The sequence below is a fragment of the Gopherus evgoodei genome, chromosome 8 (genome assembly GCF_007399415.2).
Source record: "Gopherus evgoodei ecotype Sinaloan lineage chromosome 8, rGopEvg1_v1.p, whole genome shotgun sequence".
NCBI lineage: Eukaryota > Metazoa > Chordata > Testudines > Testudinidae > Gopherus > Gopherus evgoodei.
In genome coordinates this window covers 51,653,815-51,674,241 of record NC_044329.1, presented here as the reverse complement: position 1 = coordinate 51,674,241, position 20,427 = coordinate 51,653,815, and the positions used below count along the sequence as shown (strand labels likewise).

Below are 20,427 nucleotides of genomic sequence, written 5' to 3'. Positions count from 1 at the left end.
TGGTCTGAGACCCACCCTCCCTCACCTTCACTTTTGGGATTAGGAAATATCAGGAATAAAATCCCTTCCCTCTGAAACCACCTGGAACCTCCTCTATGGCTCCTAAGCGAAGAACCAATTTTTCTTCCTGGATAAGGAGTTTCTTGTTAAAGTGGACTCTGAAGAGGGATGGGGAGGGAGGAGTAGAAGCAAACCTGGAGAGTATATCCCACTTCCACAGTGCTCTAGATCCATTGGCCTGAAGTAACTGGGGACCAAGCACTGTGGAAGTGGGACATATGGCTTGTGAAGATGAGAGAGTTTTGGTCTAGAGAGATGGAGACTCTCATGCTGACCTTGACTAGCCCATCAAAATGACCACTTTGCACTTCCTGGGTGTCTTGATGGGTCTGGAGCTGGTACAAAACAGCAGGAGAGGGAGGCCTACACCTATCACCCCTGGACCTCTTTTTTGACAGGTCCTTGTTGAGGCGGATGAACGGAATATTGGTGCATATGCTGGGGCTGAAAGTGCTTCCTGACAGGGCAGATGTTACTGACCTATGGACTTCAAGGTGGCTTTAGTGTCCTTAAGTCCATGGAGCTTGCTGTTTGTTTGGTCTGGGAATCACAGAAGGACTTTCAGATGGCAGGTCCTGAACAGTATTCTGGACTGCCCAGGGAAGGCCCGAAGACTGCAACCAGGATGATCTATGTATGGCAGCTGCAGAAGCCAGGGTTCTAGCTGCTGACTTTGCTGCGTCCAGCCACACCTACAACACAGTTCTCACAACTGATCTGCCCTCATTGACCAAAGAAGAGAATTCCTCCCTACTGTTCTCTGGGAGAAGCTCCCCGAACTTTTTCATGGAGTCCCACAAATTAAAATCACATTGCCCCAACAGAGCCTGTTGGTTAACAATATGCAGCTGCAAATTCTCGTTGAATAAATCTTTCCGATGAATAAATCCAACCTCATTGCATGTTTTGATTTGGGGAAGTGGCAGCCTGGTGCTCCATCACTCTGATTAGCTGCTGTGACAACTAATAAGCCCAGAGGTGGGTGAGTATAAAGGTACTCAAAACCTTGGGAGAATACATAGTACTTTCTTTCTGCCCTGGTAGTGGTGGGAGGCAAAGAGGATGGAGTCTGCCGTAGGCTCTGGTATTGCCTCATAAATTGGCAGAGCTACCTTGGAAAGAGACCCACAGATGATAAAATGTCAGCCAGGCAAAGTGAGGACTCTCTAACCTCTTCAACCTGTACACCTCAGTCTGCAGCCACTCTCCTTAATAACTTCTGATAAACATTAAAATCATCAGGATGGGGTGGAGTTGTCGTCAATGAAACAGCCTCATCTGGAGTGGGCAAAGAGGAGGGAAAGACTGGAGGTGGTAGAATCTCTTCTACCAGCTTTTGCTCAGGTCCTGGAACCTCTTCTTGATGCTCAATACCTGCTTGGTACCAGACTCTGGGGACCGAACTGCTCAGTGAGCAGACTCTGCCCTCCTAGATGAAGGCACTGAGTATGCACTGTATGGGAAAGATCTGGAAGCTGGGGGAACTCTCCAGGGTCCAAAATAGCCACTAATACAGGGCAGGGCCCCACTGTCCTGACCACATTCCCACAGCAGATCCTATTGAAGAGTCACAGTATTAGATTGACAAAGAGGATCTTAGAGCAGTGGGTCCTGCTTCAGGGTTGTGAGATGTAAGAGCCCACCTCAGAGTCCAACAACAAATATTCCCCTTCTCCTGACCATAATGGGGCTGATCTAGTCAGTCTGGGGACCGGTGCTGAGAGCCTGGTGATAGGGGGTGCACTGCAATCCTTGCAGGCTTCCTCTTGGATTGTACCAAGGGCCCGTGTGTCCCAGAAGCAGGCAACTGTGAAACTGAAAGTTGAATCAATGGTGGATGTGGCGTCAGTGCCAAGGGATCGGACTCCTTAAGGAAGGAGATACCAGCACCAACAAGCACAGCAGATTTCCTGCTGCCACAAATACCTCCGACATAGTCAGCACCAAGAGGATCTCTTGTTCCAGTGCTGAAGAAGTTGATGATGCTGCTTCCGGCGTCAGGTTCAACAGTGCTCCTTATGGCGCCAGAGCCGACTGAGCCAACTTAGGCACTGATTTGAATAAAGAATGCTTAGGTTTCAGGTGCACTGTACTCAACTCACAACAGACTTAGAGGGTGGAGATCTTCCCCTAGCTGGGATCTCACTGGAAGTTTTGTATTTCTTCCTTGGTACAGGCGAGAGAGAATGGTGCTGAGATTCTGCTAAAGCTGGAGGCAAGTTTCTCACTGAAGCTACAGCATTTGGCATCGAATCAAGGCCAGGGTTGTGAGTTCAATCCTTAAGGAGGCCATTTGGGGATGGTCCTCCTTTGAGCAGGGGTTTGGACTAGATGATCTCTTGAGGTCCCTTCCAACCCTAATAATCTATGATTCCATGATTCCATGAATCAGATCAGGACGGCTCCAACAGTGAACTGAGCGCCACCTCCATCAGCAGGAATTTCAGCCTAGCCACTCTGTCCTCCTTCACTGTAGGTCTGAACTCTGCAAATCTGACACCACCCCTTTATGTGTGCGGTTGCTCACTAGCATCAACCTTAAGCAAGAAGCGCACGGCTTGAAGCCTGGTGACGAAACTTTGTTTTGTGAATAGGAAACCACCCTAATGGGGAAAACAGCAAATCTGAAACATGCATCCGACGAAGTGGGTATTCACCCATGAAAGCTTATGCTCCAATACGTCTGTTAGTCTATAAGGTGCCACAGGACTCTTTGCTGTTTGTTTAAACATATCTAAAACTTACTAACTATCCTAACTATACTGAAGACTAGACCAACTATATGTGTGTGTTTATGTATACACACATATAGTTGGTCACTACCTATCTGGATGTGCATACCTCTGCAACATAGCCTAAGTAGGACAGTGCCTTGATTCCACCTCTGCTGAACTAAGTTGTGCCTTCATCTCACCGTTCAACTATAGTTAGCGTGTATGTATATACACACACACACACACACACACTATTTACAGAGAGAGAGAGAGAGAGCGAGCGAGCACTGTTCTGGTATTGAACAGAGTTCCAATGACTTATGGGTGCTAAAAAAGAACTGAGGGGGGTTAGAGGCAGCTCTTCCCTTTATAACTGCAAATGGTGGTGCACAGCAGCAGGGGGGAGCTTGAGCTGCCCAATGGGTACTGCTAAGAGAAAAAGTTTCTGATGGATGTAGGCTGGGCACACCAACCCAAGAGTGGAATGCACATATGCCATCTCTCAAAGAAGAAATTAATGATAAGTGAAGTTCAGCTGAAATCTTTTCACCAGGCTTGGCTGCTCCTAGGCTTCCTTTAACAGGATTGCTAGATCCCCGCCCACTTCTCTTATGTTTGAGTAAGCTAATGAACCACTTGCTTCAGTGAGTCAGCAGAACCCACATAACATTCCTTCACAGGAATAATACCTTCTAACAAGATGGTGTGGGGTGTTTCACACACACACTGCCAGCCTGTGACACTAAATCTAAATTGACATTTTTCTTTTAATTTAATTCCATTTCCCTCCACTGCCGATGAACTCGGCATCATTCTTAACCTTGAGTTGTCCTTCCATTCCCTCCATCACTACCTATCTGGATGTGCATACCTCTGCAACATAGCCTAAGTAGGACAGTGCCTTGATTCCACCTCTGCTGAACTAAGTTGTGCCTTCATCTCACCCTTCAAATTCCAGTATGTGCAGAATTCTACTTTCTGCCTTCTTATACATATAATAAACAAGTGTGTCCACATCACACCTTCAAACAACTCAGACTTCTAATTCATTTTGGAATTTAGTTCAGAATTCCCTTCTCTGTTTTAAAAGGACCTCATGCTCTTGCTAGTGTCGACCTCACAGATTTGGTTTCCTCCTCCCTTGCTAAACTAGTATTGGGCTCCATTTCTCTGCACAATATGGCTACCTTTCATGAAAGAACATTCCTTTCTGCAGCTCTTGCTATTTGGAAAAGCACACCTCCGCATGTCTGCTTCATTTGATTGCTCTCCCTTTTTCACAGGTCGTATCTGTTCTCCCTTGCTTATCCCTCCTAATTCCTCTTTCCCTCTGTTATTGGTCTTTTGGCAGACTGCTTTCATCTATTCACCAAACATCACTGTTTCTTGTAATGTATACCATAATATTATCTTGTATTAATTAATGTTGTGAATCATTTAAAGATACAGTTTGCTATCCCAACAGATATAAAAGATGTCCCTATATACAAAATAAAATTTGTACTCTATTGAAATTTATTTTTTTTAAACTAGGATTAACTATTCTAAGAATAATTAATTTGAAGACATACTACATGGTGCTTTTTTGGTAATTTCTACTAGTTTGGGGATTGCATTTATGTGTGATGCAAAACTTTATAACAATTTTTAACTTCAGAATAGGCTAATAGCTTTGGCTGCATACCAGCAAATAGGCACTCAGCTAGAAAAGCTGCAGGAGTACAAAAACAATGAATGACAAAAGATTTTAATGCAAAATCCTTTAAAAGAATAATGAACTGACTGGAAGAAAAATTGACATGGCATGAGTATGCTGAGAAATCCATACTCTGCACAGATTTAATTTACCAAAGAGAGTGAAAGCCATTCTAAGTCTGAAAAAAAATATGACTCTTATTACGCATATGTAGCCAAAATCACAACAGTCATCAGATTGGGTGGTAATAATAACAAAACCGTATCTGACACAGTAAGTTAATAACAGCATCATTAATATACTTACACCTTCTGCATTGAATGATTCCAAAATAATTCACAAAATCACTCAAATACAATCAGCTGGCATGCAATAAATTGCACAAGAGCAATGTGAGGGAAATCTGGGCCTAAGAAAATGGACAAATACTTTCTCTTACAAAAAGTGCCATACAAATCGCTATGATGTCAACCCAGAGCTAAGGCACTTCTATATTTAAGGTCTCTGAAAAATGCATACAAAGTAAACAGCATAGAAATCAATTTATTTAGCTCAGCAGAAACCAGGCCTCAAATTATTCAAACCAGGATTTGAACTGTGGTCTGACTGAATATAAGTATGTCAAACCTGAAGCTTAACCTTTTAAGCCTTTCCCTCCCATACTTTCATCTCTGAAGGGAAGGATTCAAGTCCAAGCAGAGGTGACAAGTAAAAGGGACTTTAGTCTCAACTTTATGTTCACTGTACAAACCTTGTCTTTGCGCAACTAAAAATAGTCAACCAATGTGAAACAGAAATGGTTACCTACCTTTCTGTAACTGTTGTTCTTCATGATGCATTGCACATGTCCATGCCCAGCGCATGGTTGTCAAAGATTTTCTCCTTCAGCAATACCCATTGGGGTGGTTCAAGCATCCTCTGCTGGCATGTGCCACTGCATGCAGGTATAAAGGGTGGAGCTGCCCTTGATCCCCCTCAGTTTCTTTCTACTGCATAGACTCCAATAGAGAGGGGTGGGTCATGGAATGAAAATGTGCAACACATCTCAAAAAACAACAGTTATGGAAAGGCAAGTAACTGTTTCTTCTTCTTTGAGTGATTGCACAGGTCCATTCCACTGGAGGTGATTTACAAGCAGATCAATCTGGAGGTGGACCTGGAGTCTATCTGAACAGTGATTGTAGAACAACATGCCCCAATCTGTCATTGTTCCTGGATTGAAGAGCTCTAGTGTAATGAGAAGCAAGTGAGAGGACGGATGACCATGTCCAGAGTAGCAATTGTCCCAGGAAAGCCATAGTTGTGCGTATGCCCTTGCTGAATGTGCTAGCATACTAGCCGGTGGAATGACATGAGCCAACTGGCAACATAAACATATATACAAAGAAATCCAAGAGAAAATCCTCTGAGAGGATACCAAGTGATCTTTCATTCTGTCCACTGCTGTGACAAACAATTGTGACGATGACCTAAATGATTTCGTCTGGTCTAGGTAAAAAGCTGAAGCTCTTCTGACATCTAAAGAGTGGAGCTTTTCTTCATCTCTATGAGCATGAGGCTACTGGAAGAAAGTTGGCAAACAGATTGCCTGATTAATGTGAAATTTGGAAACAGCTTTTGTCAGGTACTTAGGGTGAGGGCAAAGGTAAACCTTGTTCTTAAAAAAGACCTTACAGGAGGCCCTGATACCAGACCTCTCAACTCGCCCACTCTTCTAACTGAGGTAGTTGCAATAAAAAACAACACTTTAACAGAGACGTTGAATAGAGAACGAGTCTTCAATGGTTCAAAGGGTGGTCCTATTAACTTTGCTAATAGGAGATTCAGATCCCATGGGTGGATAAGTTCTTGTACATGTAGGATGCGACTGGAAAAAAGAGATCTGTTATACATAGCTGAGTGGAAAGCAGAGATAATTGCCAGATGAACTTTGACAGAGCTAACTGCTAGATCTTGATGTTTCAAGTACAGAAGATAGCCCAACATGTGATGGATGGGGACTCGCTTCAGAGGAACAACTTTCTGGTAGGTCTAGATGGAAAAACACTTCCATTTAGCCAGGTTATTACTCTTAGTTGAAGATTTTCTATTATTTAGAAGTACTTCTTTCATGTTCTTGGAGCAAGTCCTTTCTAACAGTGTTAGCCATGAAGCATCCATTCTGTCATGTGGAGGGCCCACAGGTTGGGGTGGAAGAGGCGGCCATGGTCCCAGGAAATTATGTCTGGATTCAGCGGGTGAGATAATGTAGGTCTGACTGACAAGGTTATCAGGGTCGAGAACCAGCGCTGCCGATGCCACACTAGTCTCATTTGATCTCAGACAAGACTCTGGGCAGTAACAGGATTGGAGGGAAGGCATACAGTAAGGTGTTCTTCCAGGACAACAAGAATGCATCGGTCAACAAATCGGGCTGTGACCTCCTTGGGAATAGAACTGATGACACTTTCCCTTGGTTCTTGCTGCAACCAGGTCCATTTGGGGAGTGCCCCAGTCAGAAGATGGACCTGGCCAAGTCTGGATGATGTGACCATTTGACAAGGACTTGATCAATTGATCTGCCAGCATATTCTGCACCCCTGGAAGAGAAGCTGCTCTGACGTGAACAGAGTTGGCTATGCAGAACTCCACGTAAAACCAAATGGAATGTGCTCATCCTTGTCTGTTTACATAAAACATGATGGCCATGTTGTCTGTTAACACTAGCAGATTTTTTCCCTTAATATGTGGAAGGGAGGCCCAATAAACAAGATGGACAGCTTGCAATTCTCTGACATTTATATGAGCCTTTAGATCTTGGGAAGATCACTGACCTTGAGTCTGCAGTGACCCCATATATACTCCCTAATCCAGTGATGATGCATCTAAAGAGTGCGCTGGTCGCAGGGGAGCAGTGGGGATGCCCCACAAACTTTCAGAGGGTCTCTCCACCAGTCCAGAGATGACAAGATTAGCAGTGGTTCTTGCGCCATCATGTCTAGATGATGGCGGCTCAGGAAATACACTGAAGCTAGCCACCCGTATAGCTTTCTGAAATGCAGTTTGGTGTGCGTCACTCTGTGCATAAGTACACACTGCCATGTGTCCAAGGCAACTGCACTCTCAGGTGACAGGATGTGCTTTTAGTTGCAGAACTAAACTCCGTAGCATTTCAAATCTTGATTGTGGCAGAAAAGCTTTGACTTTTGTAGAGTCCAGGACTGCTCTGATAAATTTTATTTGCTGTACTGGTTTCAGAATTGATTTGTCCAAGCTGACTAGAGCCCCAGCACATCAAAGGTAGACCAGATAATGGCTGCACTGGCCGGAACCTGAGACTTAGACTGGCCTCTCACCAGCCAGTCATCCAGGTAAGGGAAAACACATACCCCGACCCTTCAAAGAAATGCTGCTACCATTGCCATGCATTCTGTGAAAACGCAAGGAGCTTCCAACAGTCTGAATGGAAGCACAGTAAATTGGTAGTGGATACCCTTTACCATGAACTTGAGAAACTTCTGGTGGTTCTGGTGGATTACCACATGGAAATAAGCATCTTTCAAGCTGAGGTCAGCATACCAGTCTCCTTGCTCCAAGGAAGGAATAATGGAAGCTAGAATAACCAGGCAAAAGTTTATTTTCTTCAGGAACTTGTTTAACTCTCTTAGATTTAAGAGAGGCCTGAGACCACCTTTTGCTTTCAGACTAAGAAAAGAGCAGGATTAAAAACCCCTCCCCCTGAAGAAGAGAGTAACTTCCTCTACTGCCCCCATTTGAAGAAGAGATTGGACCTCCTGTTGAAGAATGGTCTTGAGAGTGGTCCCTGAAGAGAGAGGGAGAGGGGGATTGGGAAGAGGGAAAAGAAACAAATTGGTGGGTGAATCCCAAATGCACCATGCTTAAGACCCATTGAACTGAAATGATGTGGGACCAAGCACTTAGGAAGTAGGGTAAATAGTGGGCAAATGGGGGCAGGGGTAGGAGCAGATGGCACTCTGGGGACAGGCAGTCTGTCCTTGACCAACACTTCTTTGGACTAAGTCACTAGATGGGGGAAGCCGAGCCTGCAGAAGAGGAGGGTGGCAGTGGTCACCTCCTGTAATTTCTGGGTCTGAGATATAAAGCCTGGAAATCTGTGGGTCTGCTGTGGGCAGAACTGCTTCCTTTTCATCACCATCATGTAACTTCCAAGCAACTTCAGTGTCTTGAATCCTTTAGGCTACAGCACCTATCTGATAAAAGGGAAGGCCCTACAAATGGGAGGTCTTGGATGGTCTCCTGAACCTCTGGAGGGAGACCAGAAGACTGCAGCCACAAACATCTCTTCATAAGATATGGCAGATACCATGACTTCAGCTGATGAGTCAGCTGCATCCAAGTCAGCTTGAAGAGTTGTTCTGGCCACCAGCTTGCCCTTGTCCACCATCACATTTAAGTCCTGCCTCCAGCCGTCTTGTAACCTGTCCTTAAACTTCAACATGTTATTCTACAAGGTGAAATCATACCGACCTAGAAATGCCTGTTGATATACAATCCTAAACTGCAGAAACTTACAACTAACCCTAACTCATTACTATTTCTAAGAAAATGGGTATAATTTACACTGGAATGAGGTAAGAACTTGCAGTAGCAAGACTGAATCCATTCCAACAATTGTCATGGGCAGTTAGAAGGAACTGAGAAGGGTTGGGGTGGCTCCAACATTTATACCTGTACAGAATGGCGCACAGCAGCAGAGAGCACCTGAGCCACCCTGACAGGCTCTGTTGAGCGAAAAAATCTCCGACATACATTCACTAAGTGCATATTCACCTACAGTGGAATAGACATGTGCAGTCACTTTGAAGAATAACTGTCAATCTTTGTTCAAATGCAGAAGTAAATTGGAGTTAGTGGTGTTCCAGATGAAGGCTGAGGTGCATTGGCAGCATTGTTTGGAAAAATTTGCATAGCATTTGCCTTCTATAGGCTGGACTCAACACCTAGTGCTGAGAGTCTCTCACTTCCATGAGATAAGTGTTTTAATATTAATACATACAAAGTACGAGCCTAATAAAGTTTTAAACTCGAAAAGCAGAAAGAAACTAGTTCTCAGTAGTGCACTGTGATTAAATAAAAGCTTCATTTTCTAATTTTTTTTCCCAGTGGGAAGATCATACTTTCTGGTGATAGATTCTCAGTCCATTTTGCTGAGCATCACTTACACAATTCCAATTAATAGAAAAGCCTCAAGACTTGAGTTAAGAATACCCCTTTGTATTTAGGACCAAAATTTGCTACCAAATGGTTAAGCTCTACTTCTATAATCATTCCAAAAGAAAAATGCCAGATCGAAGAGGAGACCACCCCCACAACATCTCATCGCTACATCCTCTTGCCATTTTACCCACTTAAAGTCATTATTTCCCCTAGCATAGACTTATGGAAGAACTGTGAGAGTTTCCCCAGGTTAGCCATCCATCACTACAAAAACACAACCCTAGTACAGAGCTCCTAAGAAGCCCATTGCTTACAGATAAGGCTTTGGCTAGGGTACCATTTGGACAGAGGATCATTGTCTCAGTAAGCATGAACTGCAAGAAAAATGGTCTTCTACTCCGAAATATTTATAGTATAAAACAATACCTGGCAGACAAATAGCCCCAAAGGCAAGACACCTGGTAGCCCAAATTGACAAATGGCTGTGTGAGCCTCTGACATACCATCCAGCTTTTTAGTCTTTTGACTATTTACAAATTAACTAAGTGACATCTCTACTTCTACTTTTCCAACTATAAATCAATTTCCTTATTTTACTTAGTTGCTTTATTCAAAACAGATTTTGAGGAAAAAAAGCCTGATGCAATATTTTGTTTAAATATGAAGAGTAAATATTAGAGACAGTGAAGATCACTCTTACCTTAATGTTGCAGGCCTGTTCCATTAGTCTTCTAGCGTTCTCTTCTGCTCTGTACCTCTTTGGCAGCTGAACTCTGAAGAATTTTAAAGCCCCTTCAAAATCAGCCTGTAAAAGGTCCTCCTTTGAGGTCTGCAATGAAATACAGATAAGAACTATTATAAACACACAGAACATCCATACCTGCTCTATTACTGGATTTATCATCTATTAAATGTATTCTGAACAGCCAGTGTTCACATTAGCTCAAAAAACATTCTCTAGTACAATGATTCTCTAACTTACATCTTATAAGATGAAATAAAAAGTCAAGAGCACATCCAGAAAAATCCCAGACAAAGTAGCATGATAAGAGGAGCTTAACAAACTGATGTACTTATCTTTCTATACCTGGAGGCTGAGGGCTTGTCTACATCAGAAAGTTGCAGCGCTGGTGAGGGAGTTACAGCGCTGCAACTTTGAGAGTGTCCACATCTGCAGGGCATCACCAGCGCTGCAACTCCCTGTTTGCAGCGCTGGCCGTACTCCCGTTTTGTCTCGGGTGTAGAGGATCCAGCGCTGGTGATCCAGCGCTGGTAATGCAATGTAGACACTCACCAGCGCTTTTCTTGACCTCCGTGGAAGGAGGAAGCCTCTGGTAATCAAGCTGGTTTCCTTTCCCGGTTTGCTCTCTCGGTCCCGGAGCCAGCCAGCAAACCGCAGGGAAGGAGACCTGCTTGCTCGGGGTTCCGGGACCGAGAGAGCAAACCGGGAACGCCGCGGTTTGCTCTCTCGGTCCCGGAGCCAGCCAGCAAACCGCGGGGAAGGAGACCTGCTTGCTCGGGGTTCCGGGACCGAGAGAGCAAACCGGGAACGCCGCGGTTTGCTCTCTCGGTCCCGGAGCCAGCCAGCAAACCGCGGGGAAGGAGACCTGCTTGCTCGGGGTTCCGGGACCGAGAGAGCAAACCGGGAAAGGAAACCAGCTTCGCCGCGGTTTGCTCTCTCGGTCCCGGAACCCCGAGCAAGCAGTTCTCCTTCCCCGCGGTTTGCTGGCTGGCTCCGGGACCGAGAGAGCAAACCGCGGCGTTCCCGGTTTGCTCTCTCGGTCCCGGAACCCCGAGCAAGCAGGTCTCCTTCCCCGCGGTTTGCTGGCTGGCTCCGGGACCGAGAGAGCAAACCGCGGCGTTCCCGGTTTGCTCTCTCGGTCCCGGAACCCCGAGCAAGCAGGTCTCCTTCCCCGCGGTTTGCTGGCTGGCTCCGGGACCGAGAGAGCAAACCGCGGCGTTCCCGGTTTGCTCTCTCGGTCCCGGAACCCCGAGCAAGCAGGTCTCCTTCCCCGCGGTTTGCTGGCTGGCTCCGGGACCGAGAGAGCAAACCGCGGCGTTCCCGGTTTGCTCTCTCGGTCCCGGAACCCCGAGCAAGCAGGTCTCCTTCCCTGCGGTTTGCTGGCTGGCTCCGGGACCGAGAGAGCAAACCGCGGCGAAGCTGGTTTCCTTTCCCGGTTTGCTCTCTCGGTCCCGGAACCCCCCTTGAAGCCGCCCAACAGCGCTGCAGTGTGGCCACATCTAACACCACTTGCAGCGCTGGTTGCTGTAAGTGTGGCCACTCTGCAGCGCTGGCCCTATACAGCTGTACTAATACAGCTGTAACAACCAGCGCTGCAAAATTTTAGATGTAGACATGGCCTGAGAAAGTAAATCTGGCAAAGTCTGTCAAGATGGAACTCAGGGACAGAAAAAGCTAGGAGGAGAATTATGGTGTTTTTGAGATGGTTTGTGCATCTTAGATTGTTGCTAATTTCAGTAGCTCCCTGCTAGAAAGACATTGTATATAGCTGCAGACATCATCAGCAGATGTAAAAGTGCTTCTGAGTTATAACAAGTATCAGCAAATCATTAATGTGAGGGAGCCTGTGACACTAAATGTCATATGTAGCACTGTGCCAGAAAAAGCATTACACCCCACCTCTATATTTTTCAATTTAATGCTTATCACAGTGGTACTGAGCCACAAACATAGCCAGTACTATACCTGGAAGAGGGAAGAGATTAAGATTCAACAGAAATCCAGTACTGCTGCTGACAGGGCAATATGAACAGTATCACGGAGATTAGTATTTGTTTCTGTTACTCACATCTTACTAAAAATGTATGTAAAATTTAATAAGATTAACTTCTGCATTTGAGAGAATACAAAGGACTACAGCTAATTAATTAATTGCTAATGGGCAGCAGGTTTAAAACAAATAAAAGGAAGTTCTTCTTCACACAGTACACAGTCAATCTGTGGAACTCCTTGCCTGAGGAGTTTGTGAAGGCCAAAACTATAACAAGGTTTAATAGAGAACTAGATAAATTAATGGAGGTTAAGTCCATTAAGGTCGATTAGCCAGGATGGGTAAGGAATGGTGTCCCTAGCCTCTGTTTGTCAGAGGGTGGAAATGGATGGCAGGAGAGCGATCACTTGATCATTATCTGTTAGGTTCACTCTGTCTGGGGCACCTGGCATTGGCCACTGTTGGTAGACAGGATACTGGGCTGGATGGACCTTTGGTCTGACCCAGTATGACCATTCTTATGTTCTTATGTAAAATTTTCAAATGTGAATGCCCAACTTCCATGTATACAATGCACTATGTCTGCACAGCTGTCAGGGTTGCACATATGCAATAGGTGCATGTGTGACAAATCCCCAAAGTGAACTACTCAGTTTCCCAAATGTAGCCTCACCAGTTCAAAATCTCTTGAAGTCTTCAAATGAAGACCGAATGCCTTTCTGGAAGATACGCTTTAGTCATACACAAGTGATTGGGCTCAATACAGGCATAACTGGATTAAATTCTATGGCCTGTGCTATGCAGGAGATCAAACTAAATATTCTAATGATCCCTTCTGGTCTTAAAATCTGTGAAAATCTAACTGGAGAAAATGATCCTGATGCTTTCAGTTATGAATCAGTGCTACACACCTTGTGAACCTGGATATTCTTATTGCAAGATTGGCTCATTTACATAGAAATAATTAAATCATCTATATAAACACTTTTTTAACAGAGTAAATATATTTTTTCCCAAATGCTTTAAATTATATTTCAACAAAAAGCTGCAGGCTTTAAAAGCATGTACCAGAAACCAACAAGCATAGAAAGTGGCCCAGCTGGCCACAAACAACAGCCCTTTGAAAGTGCAGTAGTAGCTAGGCCCAGAAAAGATGGAATGAGGGGCCTGAAAGGAACAATCTAGTTAAGCTTAATGCGATTTTTAAATAGTACTCAAGATTGTGCAGGTGTTTTCATTTCTGCTCTCATTTCTATTACAAACTATTTTTCACGGTGAGAGAATACAGTGCATACATCAGAAAAAAGGCTTTAAAATTCCTTCAAATTTGTTAAAGTGGTAGAAAGAGCCAGGGTGAATTTTCCTGGTCACTAATCTCTTGAGTGGTTTAGCGCATGAGGATGGTACCTGAAGTATGCCATTTCAACACTGACAATGTTGCCAGTTATTGACCAGTTTGCATCTCCCTTTTTGGGAAACATCATGGAGAAGGCTGTAGTAGGGGAGCCCTCAGATTTCCTCAGTCAGGCTTAAGGCCCATGAATGAGGGACAAACTGCACTGGATGTGTTGACTAATGATCTCCTCTTAATGACAGAAGATGATCAAATGTCCATGCTGATTTTTTGGGTGTGTTGGTAATCTTTGCCACCAGTGATCATAAGATATGGTTGATAGGTTCATGACCCCTCAAGGAGTGGCTTAAGTTGCTTGAGTGGCACTGTTCCTTTATGTGTGTGATTCCAGAGAGCAAGTGTTGTTCTGCCCCAAAAACTCTCACGTAGGGTTCCATCTGGCTACTCCTCTGTTCATAGTAGATGAGGCCGCTGGGATCATTAGTGAAGGAATATGAGAAAAGTTACCTTCAACAGGTTGATGACATGCAGCTCTACAAACCATCATAGGTGCTGGAACTAGGGATGCTGCGGCACCCCCTGGCTTAAAGTGGTTTCCATCACATACAGGGTCTACAGTTTGGTTCAATGGCTCTCAGCACCCCCACTACACATATTGTTCCAGCGGCTATGCAAATGATCATATCTGGCTCTGGCTGAGGCTCGATCCAGACAGGAATAAGGCAATGTTGATGGAATGCTGATGCATTTAACTGATTTGGGGCTGCTCATCAATGCTGCTGTGGCCAAAAAAATATTTGGTTTAAACTGTACCTGCAACCATTTCTTTTGGATGCAGGCTTCACCTGAGCTATCTGTATTTTTATCACTCAAGACAAGGTGACTGTAGTGTATTCCACATAGGGTAATACTTTGGGGATTATTATATGGAACTTGTAGAATGTGTTGGCTTGCTTATTCAGCAGTCCTGCATACAGAGAGCATGCAGTACCAATGATCTGCACTGGCTGCCTATCAGCTTTTGGGTACAAGTTCAAAGGGTTAGTGTTAACTGAAAAAACAAATGATTTGGTAAATGGCTACCTGAGTGATCACCTCTCCCCATGTGTGATACTGCCACATTTGCAATCAAGGGAGGCATCTGAGCTGCAGCCACTCATTATATTGCAAAACTTTCCTCTTTGAGAAAGTATTTCCACAATGCGTGTCATTCACAATTTATTCCCAAATCCCTCCCCCCTCAAAAAACCCACACAAACAAAACTTACCCCCAAGTACACTTCTGACCCCATAAAGGGAGACGTGCCAGAGACTCCATGAAATCCACTAAGGACTTTTCTATTGCTATTGATTTTATGTAGAAGGAGCTCAGATACTACCCTGATGGAGCTCTAATGGATGGAAGGACTGCTGACAGAATGTTTTCCATCCTTGATTTCTTAGTCTTCCAGGCACACTGCAAATCCCATCTTTTTGCCAGGCTATGATAAGGAAGGGGATTGAGTGCTGGAATTAGATTATCCTAGTTTTAGGTGACTTTTTAGTTTGAATTGGCCTGGGTTAGTCTGTTCACTTGTGTTGTCTGTACTGTATTCTATTTGTATTTTTTAACGAATATATTGCACCAAGAGCTCCAGATAGGTGCCCTGTAAATCAGTTAAATCAACAATTGCAACAATTGCTCCAGCATGTCTTAATATGATATAAGGGTAGTAGAGAAGAGAAAGCACTATTTGAAAAGAAAGCACCAAAGTCAGTCTTCAAATACGCTGTGAGGCAATTTTCCCCCACCCAGTAATGGGACTTTTCAAATGTATTCCAAATACATTTGGAGGGTTCAGGACATTGCCGGGACCATTCTGAATGCAATTCTCCTCGGCAGTTAGAACATCAAGCCCATCTAAAGCACACATTCCCAAAGGAATGGTTTATTATAAAAAACACTCAAAACATTGAACCCAACTTTGATGCAAGGAACTTGCTAGGAGAACCAAATTGTGTTTTGTATAATGTACATCTATTATTTTGTTGTTCTCCCAAGCTATTCATTTACTATTATTCACTACTCATGTAAATAAGAACTATTCATACGAGTAAGAGTTTGCTGGATTGAGTCTATAATCATTGAAAAGTACAAGTTATAAAGTTTTAGAGCAGATACACAGTGTTTAGCTGAAGCCTTAATATTTGGACTTTTCTACTTCACTGTGCATTTTTAATTTTTTTAAATGACCCTGTTAATTGAAATGTTAAAGTTTCGCAGTGAAAAATCACATGAAGTAAAAAAATACAGAAGTAAAGATTCTAAGAATAATGTTCACTGACTGCATTTGTGTATGTCTTATGCTCTAAATTGTTCAACCAACAGATATATTTAGCTACTCATTAGAACAGGAAAGAAAAAAGCAATAGAAAACAGTGTGTGTATGTGTCATGGGGTGTCCACCCCACACAAAACTGGAAAGAGTTAAGGTGGGCCAATTAACTGCCCAGATTGCACCAGGACCAGGAGCAAGGGATTGATTAAATGAGGCTCAGCTGGGCAGGAACAGGAAGAGCCTGTCTGTATAAAAGTCTAGGATAGGGGTACGCAACCTATGGCACGGGTGCCGAATGCGGCACACGAGCTGATTTTCAGAGGCACTCACACTGCCTGGGTCCTGGCCACTGGTCTGGGAGGCTCTGCATTTTAATTAAATTTTAAATGAAGCTTCTTAAACATTTTGAAACCTTATTTACTTTACATACAACAATAGTTTAGTTATATATTGTAGACTTATAGAAAGAGACCTTCTAAATACATTAAAATGTATTACTGGCACGCGCGACCTTAAATTAGAGTGAATAAATGAAGACACGGCACACCACTTCTGAAAGGTTGCTGATCCCTGGTCTAAGAGCTGAGAACAGGAAGAGGCTGCAGAAGAGTATTCTACAAATGCCCTCTGGGAGGTGTGTTTGGGGCTAGAGAGAGTAGCCTACAGATACTCCCTGGGCAGAGGGAGTTTGGGCTGGCACACCCAGACAGATGTGAGAGCCTGCAAGGTAAGAAAGGCACAGGAGAAAACAGCAAGGAATAGAAGGGCAGACCTTGACTGCTGATTAGAGGGCCCCAGGCCAGGGGTTTCCCTACCAGCTACCTAGGAAGTGGCAACAGCTCAGGCACTCTTCCTGCTCACTACTCAGCCAGTGCCACTCCCTCAAGTCAGGGGACTACTCAGCCACCTGATTCCCCTCACCTGTGGCCTTTTGGGTTAATTAACCCCCTTCTCAATCTGTATTAACCCTTTCAGGGTAAGAGTGGGGTGAACACCCATCACAGTGTCTAATACAAATTATACTGGTGTTGACACCGTAAGCCTTCCATTTTGTGACTTTTTGTGATCCTTAATGATAGATCAAGGAAGAATTCTGGAGCCCTTCAGCAGACAAAGTTCTGTAAACTCCTTTGTCTGCAATTAATCAGCTCATAGAGCTGACAAACAGCTTGTTTTACCAAAAAAGGTTGTAAGCTTGGTGAACCATCAAGTCCAACTTAATTACCTGCATATCCATGTTGTGTTTTTGTGCATGTGGGGACTTAAGGACACTTTCTAGTACTCAATAAACAGCTTTCAAATAATTGTGTTTGTTAAACTGATTTTTCTTTCAGACCAAACAAAATAGTAGATCTCAAAGATGTCCATGGCCATATCAAGTTGAAGTTTCAAACTTCAGCCTGTTTCATCATAGCCACGTCTTTAAAAGGGTGAGTAAAACATTTTAGGTTTTTTAAAAATGGATAAAGTGTGTTTTTGTAGATGTGTAAATGCTCTTCAAGGAATTTTGCTGAAACTCAGAAAAAGCACTTTCCACTGAAAAAGTGCAGTTTTGGAAAACCCTAAGCATGAAGCAGGAGAAGAGAATGCACACAGTTCTGAAATTATGGGCAGTATAACATACCCACCTTGATTACCGGTTTTTGGCAAGTACACAATGTCACAATGAAGCTCCCCAAAATAGTCAACAACATGCAAAGTGGAAAATGTAACTGACTTGTTTTTCTTTTAATTCAATTACTCTGTTCTGCTTTGCAGAAATTTCCAGCCTGCTTCAGTAATGTCAACATCAACTCTGACTCTAATTCTCACCTAAAAAGTGATGAGGCATATGGACTTGATTCTCCACTGTCTTGCATCTTGTATAATCATTTACACCTACCTGTACAGAGTATAAAACACTACCACATCAAAATGGTAGCATTTTACACCCTCTTTGACCAGAGATCAATGTCTACCCAGAGTGCAAGGCAGGGGAGAGTCAGACCTTGTTCTCTCTAATTCCTTACTAAATTCCCTACCATTATATCTGTTTCCTATGCCAAACACTCTTACCCTATACAGTTTCCCCACCTGTAGAATGAGGATAATTATGTTTACCTCTTTTTGCAAGGTGCTTTAAGCTCTATGGATGAAAAGTGTGTAGATAGGAGCTAGGTATTACTATTATTATTGATCTCACACATTATAAAATGTACTCTTCTAAGACAAATAGGTCAGACTGTATGTCTCTTATTTAACCTCTTTCATATTCTAAATCGGATAATCTAAAATCAAGGATTATCTGCTAATTTTTTTTTAAAGTTTTGAATCCATTCCTTTTCCACAGATAGGAGAAAGTCTGCAATGCTATATGTAACATGGTTCCCCATAATACTACCCTGTAAGTATTAGTCATGGATCCCGCATCATTAGCCACTCCAATAAGATAAAGCTGAACTACTGTACTTTCTACCACTGTAGTGAGTAAACTTTCTGAGAACCAAGGCCTTGTCTATGTTAGAAAATGATCTGCCTGTATATTCTTCTAGTGTACGTGCAGTTTAAACCGGCAAAGGAGTGCATTTGCCAGTACAGCTTACACTGTTTCCTGGAACAAAACAAGCTATACTGGCAAAAGCACTTTTTCCCAGTGTAAAAATGTCATTTAAAAAAAAAGAATCACAATGCTCACTAACAGTACAAGCAAAAGTTTTCGTGTAGACCTGGCCTAAGTCTTATGCACAATGTACTGACATCCACAAGTGCACTACTAATAACTCTGTGACTGAAGATACATGATGTCTCTTGCCAAATCTCTCCAGTTCAGTATGTGTACTCACGGACTTCCAAAAGGCATTGTAAGTTAAGACTTGCAAAATAATCATGAAAATGTATAGGCCCAAACACACATTCATGGACTAGACACATTCAGTCTAATCATGATGATAATGAAGGGAAAAACCCAAACAAAATTAATGCTATTTCAGTTGCCTTTCAACAAGTGTGCTTGACTCAGGTGAGAATTTTATAGGCTGATGTAACTGCTATAGAGCATATTTTTCACATAACTCCTTAATGGAATATATTCTGCATACAGCTTAGGATTTGGGCACATTAGGAGTGGTATGGGGGGAAGCTTGGATAATGCTTATAGTTTGATTGATTCAAACCTGTTATTAGCCTCTCTCTATAATGAGCACTAAATCCATACCCACACCAAATGATGTTATTCAAATTTGTCATCACTTTTCATTTCAAGTAATTGAAACTACTTGGTTTTTCATTGAATGTCTCACGATGCAGAAGGAAAGGAGTATTCTGGTGAACTTCTTATGCTTTAAACATCCTCTAAGAAAGACTGTCACTTATCTGGGTCTATTGCAGAAAATGGAGATCAGGAATAGGTTTCTAAAGTACTTGTAAAAAACCTAGCTTAGGTCACTCTAGGAATAGTACAGGATTAGTTGAGAGTATAGCAATAAAGAAACCCCCCTATCCCTCTAGAAAACCAATTTCCATTATAAAACCGCCTGGGTCCAGCTAAAGAACTCTCTCCAACACACAATAACCAGATTAGTTGGAATATTTATGTTCAGCTATGAAATACTGGATATTAGACAACAGAACTGCTTTAGACCAATTATACTACAGAACTGTAGCCTGGGTTAGTTACAGAGCCATGGAAGAGAACTGGGCAGAACTGGCTAGTGATTTGCAGTCTTTTACCTTAACTATTTTGTGTGTTTGGCTTTGTTCTCGTGCTGCTGTACAAATGATAAGCAGGTCAGACATCTCTGTATCATAACAAGCCACACTAGCTTCAGGCCATTTCACAGACGCACAGTTCAGGTGCTCCAGCAGATAAGAGCATCTTTAACCATTTCCTTCTCAGAGGTAATTTAGACATTTTACACCTTGCCAACTGGATTTTCACAGTCACACACAGAAATGTTAGAAGTAAGCAAATATACAACACCACAGTTTCAAATTATGGATGAAATTGCCTGCATGTCTGAAATAAACATTGGCATCAGGAGTTAGGAATTCCGAATGCTAAGCACCAATGCATTCTGCATTAGTATTTGGGAATGAGTAGGACATACTACACTAGCAATCACAATGAAATTGAGAACAAAAACATTCATGCAGCCCTATGACCCCTCAAACCAGTTAAGGAGTGGCAGTGATGGACTCAGAAGAGAGTATCCTTGGCTAGAACAGCAGTGAGCAGGGTTCAGTGCTTCTTAGGTGGGCTGTGTAAAGCAGAGAGAAAATGGGGGAATCCTCATGTATCTAACAGCTGCAGAGGATCCTTGGAGGCAGAGGGAGGGGAAAGGAGGACGGCAAATAAGCTATGAATTAATTTCAAGAAAATGTGATCTCACCGCAAGCA

The 20,427-nt window shown here is 43.2% G+C and overlaps 1 protein-coding gene across 1 annotated transcript in view; it reads right to left on the bottom strand.

Annotated features, from left to right (window-relative positions):
* Nucleotides 1–20,427, bottom strand: part of RABGAP1L (RAB GTPase activating protein 1 like) — a 570,078-nt gene that overhangs the window by 110,516 nt on the left and 439,135 nt on the right. The window contains 1 exon segment of the mRNA XM_030571947.1: nt 10,349–10,477. Coding sequence (XP_030427807.1) covers nt 10,349–10,477 — 129 coding nt within the window.